Source organism: Lolium rigidum, chromosome 7 (assembly GCF_022539505.1).
Source record: "Lolium rigidum isolate FL_2022 chromosome 7, APGP_CSIRO_Lrig_0.1, whole genome shotgun sequence".
Taxonomy (NCBI): Eukaryota; Viridiplantae; Streptophyta; class Magnoliopsida; order Poales; family Poaceae; genus Lolium; species Lolium rigidum.
The window spans coordinates 63259354-63273293 of record NC_061514.1 but is presented as its reverse complement, the minus strand read 5'-3'; the positions used below and the strand labels follow the sequence as shown (position 1 = coordinate 63273293).

At 43.3% G+C, this 13940-nt stretch overlaps 2 protein-coding genes across 2 annotated transcripts; both read right to left on the bottom strand.

The window, feature by feature from the left end:
* Window positions 1-4326: 4326 nt before the first annotated feature.
* LOC124669382 (heavy metal-associated isoprenylated plant protein 28-like) lies at window positions 4327-5038 on the bottom strand. Its single transcript, XM_047206004.1, has 2 exons — window positions 4795-5038; window positions 4327-4713 (listed from the first exon to the last, which is right to left on the bottom strand). The coding sequence occupies exons 1-2, from the start codon at window positions 4916-4918 to the stop codon at window positions 4469-4471; spliced, it is 369 nt and encodes a 122-aa protein (XP_047061960.1). The 5' UTR covers window positions 4919-5038; the 3' UTR covers window positions 4327-4468.
* Window positions 5039-8740: 3702 nt separating this feature from the next.
* On the bottom strand, window positions 8741-13502 carry LOC124677226. The gene is made up of 7 exons (XM_047213223.1): window positions 13208-13502; window positions 12243-12809; window positions 10476-11921; window positions 10065-10392; window positions 9475-9730; window positions 8940-9156; window positions 8741-8844 (listed from the first exon to the last, which is right to left on the bottom strand). Exons 2-7 carry the CDS (start codon window positions 12384-12386, stop codon window positions 8818-8820), a joined length of 2418 nt encoding a protein of 805 aa, XP_047069179.1. The 5' UTR covers window positions 12387-12809; window positions 13208-13502; the 3' UTR covers window positions 8741-8817.
* Window positions 13503-13940: the final 438 nt, after the last annotated feature.

Genomic DNA, 13940 nt, shown 5'->3' with positions numbered 1-13940 from the left:
TCCCTCAAAAGCATTTCTCTTGTGACAACAACTCCGTCAGGAGAAATTTCACTCCCAGGTGATCCTTGCTATGTCATTCGACAAGGCTATTTCCCTTCTTTTGGATTTTACTTGAAGTTCTCTTTAGTTCACACGTTGTGTGAATTCGTCAGCCATATGTGATCCCAGTACTTTTGAGTAAGCTTTAACCGAATGGCACTCCTCTTTTCATACTCAAAGTTCAAAGCCTCGGAGAAGTATCTTCTCTTAGGGTGTCAAATCTATGTTGTCTATTCGTTCAAGTAACATGAAGTTGTATCATGAACCTTGGCACTTCAGTAGCCAGTGTTGTTTCCTTTCCTTTGATTTGTACCTAAAGTTCTAATCAATTCACACGTTGTGTGAATTCGTCAGTCATCTAGGCCCCCAACCTTTTGAGTAGATAACAATCGTTTCATGTATCCTACCGAAGAGTGACTATGATTTTGAAATCGAAAGTTGCTCTCACTGGACAATCATTCGTGCTTCTACGTGTCATCCTCTCCAAGAGTACCTCTTCAAAGAATCAAAGGCAATTCAACTCTTCACTACCTTGTTCCTTCGTATTCTTGTTAAGCGTGGAGCAATTGTCTACCAAAATTTGAAACTTCTACCGTCTCCTTCGTTACCTTGATGTGTTTCATGTTTGTCGGCTCAAGAGTTGTTTCCAAGCATTCTTTCCATGAGTTGATCGACCATGAGATACTCGATCTTTGTAAAGATCCACCGTCTAGTGTTATTCCCTCTTTCCTTTAGGTGCTCTTAAGCAACAACCTCGAAGGAAGAAAATGAAGATCTCTTCATGGTGTTGTGGATCAACTTCTTCGTGATTTCATGGATCAACCTCTTCAAGAAAGAAGATCATCGTAGTATCGACAAAATCATTGAAGACCGGTGTAGTTCTTGTTACCTTCTCTATTCCTACCTTGGAATCTCGGGACGAGATTCTTTTAAGGGGGATAGATCTGTAACACCCCTCTTTTAGCTAAACCTAATTAGGGTTTGTTTGTGCATCATTTCGTTTGCATCATGTTATTTTCCTTAGAAAAATGTACAAAAGAAAATATTTGAAAACCCTAAGTTTTATTTGAATTTCTCTGTATCCAAACAATCAAAATATTTCAAAATACTAAAGTCAACCTACATGACACTTCTCTTTTAAGAAGTCCATGTGGTATTTGCAAAATATGAGGAAGTTTGAAATCTTCAAATGGTTTTGAAAACAACAAAGTATTTTGAATACAAATGGAAAACAGAATTTGCAAAAGAGAGCTCCTCCTTAGTCTTGGGCCGCAAACCAACTCTTCTCTCTCCCCTCCTCTCCCTGCGCAGCCCAGCAGGCCAACCCACCAGCAGCCCAGACAGCCTAGAAATTTCCTCAAGGGGGTTATCTGCAAAATTGCCAAGGCATCTTCAACCTCCCGATTCGGGAAGCAGCTCGCTGGCAGCCTCCCGTCGCTCCCCTGCGTTGAGATGCCCGCCGCCGCTCGCCGACGCCTACAAGTACCCCTGCCGCCTCCAGGAAACCCTAGCCTACCACCACTTCCTCTCTCCCTCATTTTCTATCACGAAATCGAAACCCTAGCACTTACAGTAGCCCCGACCTCCGGGGTCGCCACACTCCACCGCGTCCACCTCGCGTGCATGCTCCGAGCGGCCGTGTACGTGGAGGTCGAGACTCGAGACCGCCCGCCAGTTCGTAGAGGCCGGCACGCCTCTACCGTCGCCGGACGTCCACCTGCCACATTGGTGGCACCTCAATCAGGTGCGGGTGCCTGCCATTCCCATGCGCGGACCTGCTCGTCACCGGGAGATCCTGCGACGGCGGGCCTATCTATTAGCGGATATAAGGCGAGACATAGCGTACGATGTGGACTCGCCACTCTGGGCTCAATGGTTCAAGCCGAGCATGAGGAGCGGTGGTAAAGCATCGAGGTGCACCTCGAAGCCCTCGACGACGATGATATGCACTACGAGGCCTAGGTGCCACCATAGGTGGCCGTGAACGAGGAGGAGGACCCACAGCCTGGCTGTCCCGAGTAGTTGTAGTATTGCGGGGCCGCCAGCAACTACGTGGAGCTGCTTCCGTAGGTGTCATCGTGTGCGTCGGAGGCATACTACCAGGCCGGGCCCGTGGGAGGGCCCATCGAGGACCCGCTGGAGGACGAGGGTGACCTCGACTACGAGCCTTTGGAGGCCGAGCTCACGGAGCAAGATGCCAACTAGGGCGCCATGGCCATGTCCGATGCGGAGGACTGCGCCAAGTTGATTGGCCTCGAGGAGGCCATCCAGTGCTCGCAGCAGTTGCACCGGCGCCACCACCTCCAGCAGCTGAGCGACTGCCACGTCCTCCTCGGTGGTCAATGTGTTGCCGCCGCCGCAGCAATGAGGATTAAAATCCGCCAGCGAGGACCAGAAGCTCCCGGCAGCATTATCTACATGTTTCTCTGTTTTTTTAATTTGTAAAACGCTACCTTTTGGGCCCCTAATTATTGTACTTCTTCTGTTTCATTCTATAGTGCCTATATTTTTTTGGCACGGAGATTAGCGCAAGAGTATTCTTTTCATAAGACCCCCTGGCTTAACGAATTGAGATCAGAGTAAAATGAGGGAAATTGATTACTTCCTAAATTAACATAACAATTTCCACAAATCTCTCTGGTTGACTCTCTATATATGTGAAGTCAGGTTCTACTATTAAGGAAAGAAAAACAATGCTTCCTAAATCTAAAAAATCTTGGGATCATGCATTAGAAATCTTAATTAATTGTTTCTCTTTTGTATGGATTTGTTTTCATGCATATCGTGTGTGGGAGCTGACCGGTAGAGGGCGTAATTGAAAAAAAGCCAAGCTACAACCTTATATTCTGAAACAAATACCAATAATATATAGACATTATAAAAAGAAACGGAGGAAGTAGTTTTTATATATTATTTTCACACGTTTTTTTTTCTTATTGGGGCAGCTCGGTACCGCAAACGGACTATCTGCTCAATCGTGTCCGTGGACCACGGCATCCAGACCGAAACGGTTTGAAATGCGGGTGACCATTGGATATGGCCTTAGTGCATTCCAAAAGACACATGCGATACATTAGGACGACTTATTGCACAGCCGATTGAAACAGTCTATCTAGAGAGAAAAACAAACCAATGACTTGGACCTGAATCCAACCCCGGCTCTGAATCTTTGCACTAGAAAAGACCATGCAGTTCACCCTACTACCGAATAGCAGTGTAAATGCTTCGAATGCCCTTTCACCAGGAGGATTTGGGCGGCGGTGGCAAACTGGACGCACTGCTCCTCCCTCGCTCCTCCATGTTAGGAAGCAGCGACGACGCCTCAAGACATTTGGCAGCTTATGATGCAGCGATCGACCGCTGCACACACAAGGAAGGGTTGAGCTCGCTCTTTACGCTGGTCTGCTGGAACGTTTGGAAGGAACGGAATGCGAGAATTTTTCGTCACAAATCAGCGACCTTCCAGCTGATCATCACCTGGATCCGTGATGAGGCGCGCGAATGGAATTTCGCTAACGCTAAGGCCCTTAGAAAGCTGCTTTTCGAGCCTCCTTGATCATCGGGTGGCTCCTTCTCCTTTCTCCTTTTTCTTTTTCTCTTGCTTTCCCTGCCCTAATCGATCGTGTAGTTACACATCGATGGGTCACTTGTAAAGTTTTTCCCCCTGCTAATCAATGAAATCCAGCGTGCTGGTTATTTCAAAAAAAAAAAATTCTCACCGAAACTATCGCCGAATCCGCTTTAGCGTATCTATATCCGATTTTAAGAAATCTGGTGGATAAGGATATCTGATTTCCAAGTGGTGTTCCGGATAAGATATAGCATATGATATAGCAAATAGCATGCGGATGTGGATTATCTGAAATTTAAACCGGACAATCCGATTTTTTAGTAAAAGGCCAAGGTCAATCTTACAAGATTAGTAGTTATTAAGTTACCAAATTTATTTGGCAAGCATGTTTAGCTCTAAATTTCTGTCAATACTTGAGTTTTAGCTTATTGTGTCTCTTTTTTCTTAACTACACAAATCTCTCGCAAGATTTGCAAGAACTATAACTATCTACCGACGATAGCATATATCCGACTATTTTTATTTCGATCCGAGTCCGTCCCATTTCCGATTTGAATCGCACTTTAGTATATTCACATTCGAATCCGAAACCGACGAGAATCCACTCTGATCCGAATCCGATAAAAATATATGGTAAAGGATATGGTATGAGCCAAATATTCGATCCAATCCAATCCGTTTACAGCCCTACTACCGAGTAATCTGCCAATTATAGAAGACAAGAAAAGAGCACATTTATTCGATATGCAACATCATGCGCCACCGTACCAGATTACTAGCAACTCCTGAGCGTTCGTGCAGCACATGCGTAGCCATGGCTAGACAGTCACCGACAAACTAAAGCTCGCTGCCTGGATTTTACAGCCGGATCATGGGGAAGAGCTTCTTCCACGACTTCCTACTCCTGTAGGCGGTGAAGGCTCGCAGGTAGTGCTTCGGGGCATCCCCGAGCTTGGCGTCCTCGCTCAGATCCGTCTGGTCCGCTCCCCAGAACTGCGCCGCTCGCCGCTTCCGCCGGACGGCCACCAGCACGTCGTTCCGGTTGCATATCCCCCACACCGTCACCTTCTGCTGCTGGTAATCCACCTCAACCGAGTGTATCCCTGCAAGTAGCAGCAAGCCAAGTTAATATCCATTGTCGTCGCTGTCTTCAAGTAATTTCTCGTAACCATTTTTTTGTGTACCTTTGAGACCCGAGAGCGCCTTCTTGATCTTCTTCTCGCAGCCGTAGGAGTAGAGAGGCACCTTCATCTCCACGTGCTGCGCCTCGATCTTTCCCCCCGCCAGCACGATCTGCATGTCGCCCATCGAATCCTAGCTAGCTCTCGATCGCTAAGCAATGTAGTCTCAGACTCAGCTGGAATGAGGGATCAGTACCCGGTAGTGGTGGAGATAAACCGCAAGAGCGGCGGGCAAGGAGTTTATATAGACAAGCTAAAAGGCGACAGATCTAGTTGGATAATCTTTGCATAGCCTGCCGCATGTGCGAAGGGGGCGAGTCATTGCATCATCACACTCGCTTTTGATTCATCGCGCGCGCTTTTCCTCCGATGCGCAGGTCGGCCGTCGGCGGGTACGTGGGTGAGTTTGTAGCACGATCGGCGATTCATTGATTCAATCAATCGGGGGAGCAAAAGAGATCGGTACGTCGTAGTGGAGGGTTTACGTGGAGTCAGTGGCGGCCTGTCGCCGCGGCTGCGCCCATGTGAAGTGTCGTGGAAAACGAAGGGTTTTGGATCGGAGGGTGCGGGTGGAGGTAACGGCGTCCTGTTGGGAGCACTTGCTTTTGAGATCGCCGTGGAAGGATGGCCTGATTGGCTGATCGGTAGGAGGCCGGGGTGCGAAATGTTGCAGGTGTCACGACTAGATTCGATGCAGGAGCTTATGGTTCTTTTTCATGTGGATCGTGCTCTGCTTTCTCGTGGCTCTCGTCGGTTAGGAACATTTTGGATCATGATCTAAGCTTTTTTTTTAGCTTCGCTTTAAGCCATTCAACGTTCCTAGAAAAGTATGCCCATACTCCTTGACGCATTCAGCTCATTTGAGCTGAAAAATGGTGGGAGTTGGCATTGATCAATTTGGAATATACTGTTGGAATTTTGCCTAATATAGGTCCAGCCCATTTATTTAGTCCACAATTTCTCGAAAATCCAAAAGATACAATTAGCCCATTTATGCATGGAAAAGGTGGGACAAAAAATTAGTCCAGAGTGCTAATTGAGAGATAGTTGGACCTCCTTATAAGAGGGGTTGCTCTACTTGAGTATTAGAAGAGGGCTCCTACACGTGCTCCTCCTCCGCCGCCCACCTCGCCTTGTCACGACGTGACGTGACGTGCGCACCGCGGTTTATAGAAATGCCTCGAGCCGATACGTATCATATTGTTACGCTTGAATGAAATTTAAATAGCACAGAAGCTGAAACGTTTTATTGTAGTGCACAATAAATACTACTGCATGTTCAGTTCGTCTTTCGTCCCTTCGTTTCATCGCAGCATGTTCGCATCTCCCAGTGTGCGATCCTAGTTCCAGATCTTTGCATCGATCAAAGTCTTCCACATCCTGTCTTATGGCATGCACTGCGAGTTGGGGCAGTAGGCCTCCGAAACCCACCTCTTGTGATCCACTATGAGAGAACGGCGATAAGATTATTGGGGAGAGAGCTTCTGCGGGATTACTGACTTCATCACAGACGCGGACGAGTTCTTCTCCGATGATGATTTCTTCCCTGACATCAGCAACCTCATTGATAATATAGGTGACACACCAACAACATGAACGGATCTGCTTTCGATGTCCCGTATATTATCCTGATCCTCCTAGTTTAAATCATGATGTAATTTCTAGTTCTAGTATCTTGTCGAAAATGCATAATATCACATTATGTTAGATGGCATGTTTAGTTTGTTTCCTTTACTTCTAGCCATGTTTTATCTACTGTTTTCATTGGTTAATCTATGTGAAAAAATACTTATATTCCCAACATATATGAAATCAGTTCTTTTGTGGGTGGTTTTATAGCCTAGTGGGACATAGTGGCATCTCACTATCGCAAGTATGGGATTTTTTCAAAAAGGTGAAAATTCTGGACCTCGATGCACATCAACACGGGTGCAGCCGAGTTTTATCTTGTCTTGCAAAAAACTAACAAAAAGGAGCATAGAGCACAACCAAAGAAACTAAGATTACATCACGCACTTATGCAACATAATCCTAAATTTAAACCTTGCAGACCAAATATAGCTAGTCCAGTATATTCCGAATAAAGTACACCTCTCTCTTAATTATAATTTATCCATTGTGGGACTATTTTAAGCCCTTCCTCTCTCTACACCACTACTCCTCTAATCACAACACCCAGTGGTGCTATGAGAAAACTTGTTCGGTAGACCATTCACCATAAGCATATGCATCTTCTTTACCATTCAGGCATATCCCAAAATACATTATCCAAGATAAAGCAGTGGTCACTTGGTTGTCAAGCAGATAAACTTTAATTCATTCCCATATGAAAATAGTTTAACGTTTAAGTGGTGGCGATGGTAGCCCAGTCAACATATTTGTTTTGGGAGAAGTTTTGCAAAATCAAATATCTTCAGGTGGAGGGGTTTCCCCCTCCCCCGTTGAGCTTTCAAAAAAAATCAAATATCTTCACGTAAATCTCAAAACAAAATAGACTAAAAACATAAATTCATAGAAAATAAACAAAATTTAATTTTATAATAAATAAATATAAAATAGTATTTTTAAAAATAGAGAATTCAAAATGCAATGAAAAATCTAGAAAATAGAAAAAAATCATAGGAGATTTAAAAAATCAAGAATATTACAGAGAAATACAAAGAAAATATGAGACTTGAATAAAAATAGAAAGATTCACTTACAAGATTTGATAGAATATTTCTGGTATTTATGTGTTTACAGAAGAAATAGTTTTGACCCTTGAAACTCAGAGACCAACATAGATTTTAAAATTGAGTCTGCATCCATCAAGATCTTTATTAAAATCGGCGGAGGAGGATCTTGTAGACCTAGTAGCATTACAAATAGCAATATGAAAGCACGAACCATGGGCATTAACCCTGTCACATTTTTGTGAGGAGTTGTCCCAATGCTCATTCCCTTTGGGAAATGTAGGTTTTATTTGTTCGTTTTCGCTTTCATAGTTTCCAGCCTTGCTGCACTACATGTTCGCAACATTAGTTAGTATCGTTGTTGCATAGTGTGGACTCGTAGTGCAACTGGGGTTGCCACTATGTACACTCTTTAGATCGTCAAGACCTATGATTCGTCTTCCTGCTTTCACCTTTTTAAATAGAAGGCTCAACGAACCTGATTTTGAAACAAAGCTATCAACCGGACATGATTACCATGAAACTAACAACAGAATAAAAAAAAAATTTGGGGTTGCCAAGTAGAGGTACAAGCGCAGGTAACACAGAACCGAAGACGTCGGATGCGGTGCAACACAGAACGGAAGAACTAAGGGGTAACAGAACAGGGCGAATCTTCACAGATTATGCCACAAAGATGGTCGCCCAGCTGGCGATGGCCATCGTCATCCTTGCCACAGCCACGGCAAGTGTAGGGACGTGCGGCTGCAGCCCCGTCCGCTTTGACGGAGGCCATGAGTTCAACTTCCGTGGCGAGACAGCAACGCTCTACAGCAAACACGGCTGCGCCAGCACACCACCAGGTGTTCCAAGACACCCAAGCTTGCGGCGACTTCGGCTGGCGCAGCATCCACATCGACTGCTGAGCGTGATCGCGCAGCCAGCGTATACTCCGACCTCCACGACCCGCTCTATATATAGCTTATGCTGCTTATCCTAAAATAATGAGGTGCACATGTCTAATGAATAACTATCTTGCTGCAAGGCAAGAAAATGCTTTGACAGTTCAAAAAGAGAGAATGAGAAGCCGTTTCGCGCCACAACCAACAATCCAGCTTCATGGCAAATGCATCCAGAGAACGGCACTCTAAAATAAGATAGACGATCTATGACAATCAGTCTGGTGCTACAATGGTAAACGAACACAGCTGAGCTTCAGCAATCAGAGTGCATCAAGCTTAGGTTCAACAAAATGTAGGGAAACTGACTGACACTCGCCGCGCCATACTAATGCATATGGAACGTTTCTTTAGACTGACACGGTGACAAAATACATCATGCAATCAATGCATACTATTTGGGGGCTCCTGACATCTCACCAACGGTTTCCAGGCGTTGAGTTCTGCATATAAAACACAAACAGCATTAGTTCACAGTTTCACACTTGCTAGGACGATATGACCATATGACAGTGGTTTGAGAAGGCTTTTGGCATACCTGAAACCTTGGCCTGCTTATATGCAGCGAGTCCATCTTCACTAAATTCTCAGCATCGTCAAGCTCAACGACAGCCTTGATTACTGCATTTGACAGATCTTTGTCTTCGCTAGCGTCAAAATAGCAACCTCGATGGTGGGCATCTGTGACTATCTTCTGCCAAACAGACCTGCTGTTGGACAAAGTCGTCCCATTTCCTACTATCCATAAACAGTGCCTGACAACAACCAACAATTCAGTTATTCCTTTTGATGATATTTAAAGACTCCTTCTGATGACATTTCAAAGACGTTTTAAATTTCATTCAAACTATGTTGTTTTCAACCAACAGTTACTCTAACAAAATAGAAGTTTCATGACATAAATTGATACTGTCAAATTCATAATTTCAAATCCTTCTCATAATTACAGTTTCGAACTTAATACCATATTTAAAAGAAATTAATTGATAAAAGTTAAATTTGGAAGACTGCAAGAAGTATTTTTTTATTGGGTTTTCCCTTCTCCCCAGAAACCAAGCAACAAAAAAACGTACTTAGCCCTTGTAAGAGCTACATTGGTCCTCTGCATGTTTGTGAGAAATCCAACAGAACCAGCTTTGTTGCTCCTCACTGTTGATATGATAATAATATCTTCCTCGGCACCTTGGAAACCATCCACAGATTTCACTTTCACAGAGAAACCATCATACTTATTGTAGGATTTCCCGAGTTTTTCATGGATTGCTCTAACTTGAGCATTATATGGGGACACAACACCAACAGAGATCTTGATTCCTGTAGAGACTGACTCTGCAATAAGAGAAAAGGAGAAGAAATATTTTACATGGAGTGAGACAAGGTCAAGCTCCTAGTGGTTCAGATTGTATGAAAATTCAGTGACACATTTTCTATTCTGCAACAATTTTCTTTCTGTATCTACAGCATTTATGAATGTAAATTCATACTAACTTATCTCTCTTGTTACCAACGAATCAATAACATGAACAGCATGGTCATTTCCCTAGTAATCTATTGGTTTCATGACTTTCTTAATCCCTGTGACAAATCAAAACAATACCTTTTATGTGTTTCAATGGAGGGTATTTAAAAAAAATACAGCTAAAGAGGCAATAATGATGGTTACCTTTGCACAACCTCTGCACTATCCGTGAAACTGCAGCAGCTTCAATTGTGTTTTTCAGGCTACGCCCATGCATCTCAGTTGTTTCATGTCCTCCATCTACATTTATGAATGAGTATGACCCAAAGATTTTGCTTGCTAAGAACCTCCTTTCATAGCTCTTAGTAGTGACATTTGGACCGTCAGATATCTTGCCATCGTAAAATGTGACAACTGGAAATTTGCTTATTTTTGGATGCATCCTGTATTGCACATTGAGAAGGTGCTTACTATAGCCCAGCATACTAAGCCTCTCAAAAACACTTCGCCCGAAGTTAGCATTGTCAGATATCTACAGAATCACATTACACATCAGTACATTGCTTCCAAAAGGAAAAACTAAAAGAAAAAAAGAGTAGTCAAAATATAGCTTACTTTGCTTTTCACCAGAGCAGGTAACTGATACTCGTCTCCAATAAAAACAGCCTGCTTTATGCCAGGCAGCTGCAAAGGAATTAACGTCTCACACTCTTTGAGCTGTGCAGCTTCATCGACAATCAGCAACTCTAGAAGATTTGACTTTTCAGGCTTCTTTAGTAATTGGCCAATATCAGTAGTAGATCTATCCATCGGCACACCGTACAACCTGAAAGAGCTGGAAACTGTACAGAGAATGCATTTTGTTCTCTGCAGCAGATACAGCTGAATTTGTTTCCCGCTGTAATAATTTGGAAGCTCAAAGTTTTTGTGAAGATATCTTAGCTCTTGAACACACAGGGATCTGGCCAGCTTGAACTTCGATTTCTTGCATGTATTAGTCCGCACACAGGCTAGCTTCTCAGGCCAGGAAAGAGGTTTACAATCCTCGTCTACCTTGCCCTCGAGAAGTTTATCTGACCATATATCATCACTATCCCAGTAACAATTTATCAAATCGTGCAGGATTTCTATCAATTCAAGCACTTCCAGCATACACTGAAAGCTCTGTCCTGTTTCTGAATTTCTTGGATGATCGGTGTACAGTATCTCAATGCAACAACACAAATCCTTTGATAGTTTGGTGTAGCTATCTTTCAAATAATCCTTGAACGGCAGTATTCTGAATGCTTCCATCATAGCTTCAGAATCATATAATCCTTCTTTATGGCACTCTTCTTCCTCGTCTTCAGGCCTGTTATGTATTGTCTTGCGGAACACTGAGAGAGGTGCTACCAGATGATCTTTGGAGTTGGGATTGGAACGTAAAGGATAACGTGGGGGCAAAGATTTCCTGTCCTTGCACCGGAGGGGTTTGTCCCCATCCTTTTCAGATATTTCTTTTTCCCTCTTCATTTCCTCAATAATTTTTTCAATGTGCAATTTGTACTTGGTAACAGGATTCTCAAGAAGATCTATCACTGAGCACAAGCAATGCCTCCAACCAGTATGTGGTACGAAACATGGCAACAACCGCTCTGCACGCGTGTCAAGGAAAACCATGGAAAGATCATGACGATCATCTATTTTCATCCTCTCTTTATTTCCAAACAGGACAATATCATTCAGAAAGCAGAGGCTGCCATCTGATGACTCTCCAACAAGCCTGACAATTCGAGATGCAACTTCCAGTACGGCAGTATTGGTTGGTGCACAGGTAAGTGTCTTTACTCCCTTGATGAGCATTGCCCACAGGATAGTACTAATGGTTTTTGTTTTACCTGTCCCAGGGGGACCCCATATAAGTTTTAGGGAAGGCGAATGGTTCTCAATTGCTGAGACACAGTCTGTTACTGCATTCAGCTGTGAATCATTTAGGTTGAACTTCTCAAGGCCAAGACCATCAATTGATCTATGAGTGAAGCATTGAGATATCGGGGAGCCTGACGAGCTAGCATCCAATACCTTCAAGGGGAATGCGCAAGTAAATCAATTATGGAGAGCAATATGCATAAAAAGGGAGAATTCAAGAGAACATAAAGGACTCATCTCATTCCACGGTGTGAAGGATATAATTAACATTACTGACAGATTCAATATGATGGAAAGAGGAAACATCAGCAAAATTAATGTTAATGCAGAGGAATCGAGAGACACATGTTGCCAAAGCATAATAACTACGAAAGTACTAAAAAAAAATTTGTGGGCTACGAAAGTACTAACTTCCACGTCCTGTATAATACATAAGAACCTGAACTTATATTTTCATGTAAACAACAGGCATACCCTTCGCTTGTATTGCCACACCAGATCGACGACGCCAGTACTACTCTTGTTCTGGCGTTCCGCTTCCATACGAAGGCACTTCCATATACGGTTGTAAGTCTTCATATTTATGAGAAAAACAGCAAATGATGGCCTTGTAGGCATTTTTGTTTCTGGATCAACTTGAACAGGAATAGCAGATGAAAACCGAACAATACAACAGTTGTTTGGGAAGTCATCATCTTCTCTGCCTCCACATTTTAGAACTGAACCTAAAACATATGATGCCTTACTTTGTATCAAATCAGACACGTGCTGCGGTTTCCGCAAGGATACAACTATTATGTCCCCCTCCTTAGGATCATATGTATGCCTTGACTTCTGATCCTTTGATGGCTCGGAAACCTCAAAGCAGTATATTGATTTTTCATCATCAAGCTTTTCCACCCAGATTATTTGTATAAAGCTTGCCTGAGCATAGCCGTCCAATGATGAAAAGACATCAGCATGCACTTCTTCAATCAGAGGGCATATGAATGAGTTCAGATAAGTGCATAATGATGTGAAGGTATCTGGTATGCTCTTGACCTGCAATGAATGTCCACACAACTTGATTAGTTCCCATATGGAGTAAAATTTAAGTACTCTACTGTCAATGATCTGTGTGCGAAGAACAATGTAATGGACAGTTCGGCGCAGGTCCACTTGAGGATACAAACATATGATATCTACACTATGCTGGCATGTGATAACTGTAGCATAATAAGTAAACATAACTTTTGTTAAGAAATCATGATTCAGCACTGGACTAACATACTATGTGCACAAAGATGTTGAAATGAGCAAACATACTAAGTGCACAACGAATATACTGGATACCGAACCTAAGTTACCGCTGCGGAGATTTTACCGAAAAAAATGCGACTCGATTGAGAGCTCTTTCTTATTTAATAATGGGGCTTTCTCCTTGGCAAAACAACGAGCACCTCGCATACAAGCTCCAGGTACCGCCCACAAGGCACAGCCGAGTTGATGATAGATGCTGGTGGGCGAAGGTGGAACAAATATACTTGGACTCCCCGAGGGATCAGAGGCTTCGACGGGTGAGGGGTCACTCCTGTGCGGGCATGATAGCACCGCTGCCTCCATTGAAGGAGCTCGTCTCGTATCTCCCTGGGAACGACGGAACACAGAACAGAAGGGAGAGCATTGAATGGGCCTTGACGAGCGGCTAGAGAGCCTAGATGGGTATTACCCACAACTTGGGCCAAACAAGCCAGATCCCACGTAGTATTGGGCTTTTTTCAACAAGGACACTATTCTGTTCCCTTCCCCTAGAAAACCAGTATTTTGTATATTTCTGTTCCCTAACTATCTTGTTGATCTATAGTACAACAAGTAAAGATTTCTCAAATTCTAGAATTTTTTTTAGAGAACTTCAGAATGTTGCCAAACCTTTATATGGTTCATCTAAGAATGCACAAAGATACAGAGATTCAGAATTCATGTTCTTCACTACATTTGTTTGAGGGCAACGCTTACAGAAAATGAATTACATCAGCTCAGCTAACACCAGGAGATGATGGCTGAAAAAATAAATTGTGGGACCATTGTTGGAATTCAAAACATACAAAATAAGAATGGGAAGAATTGCAGCTAACATTCGTTTGCTGGCAAGCAAACAAGGTGAGATCTCAAAGACTTGTGGTGCGTCACCTG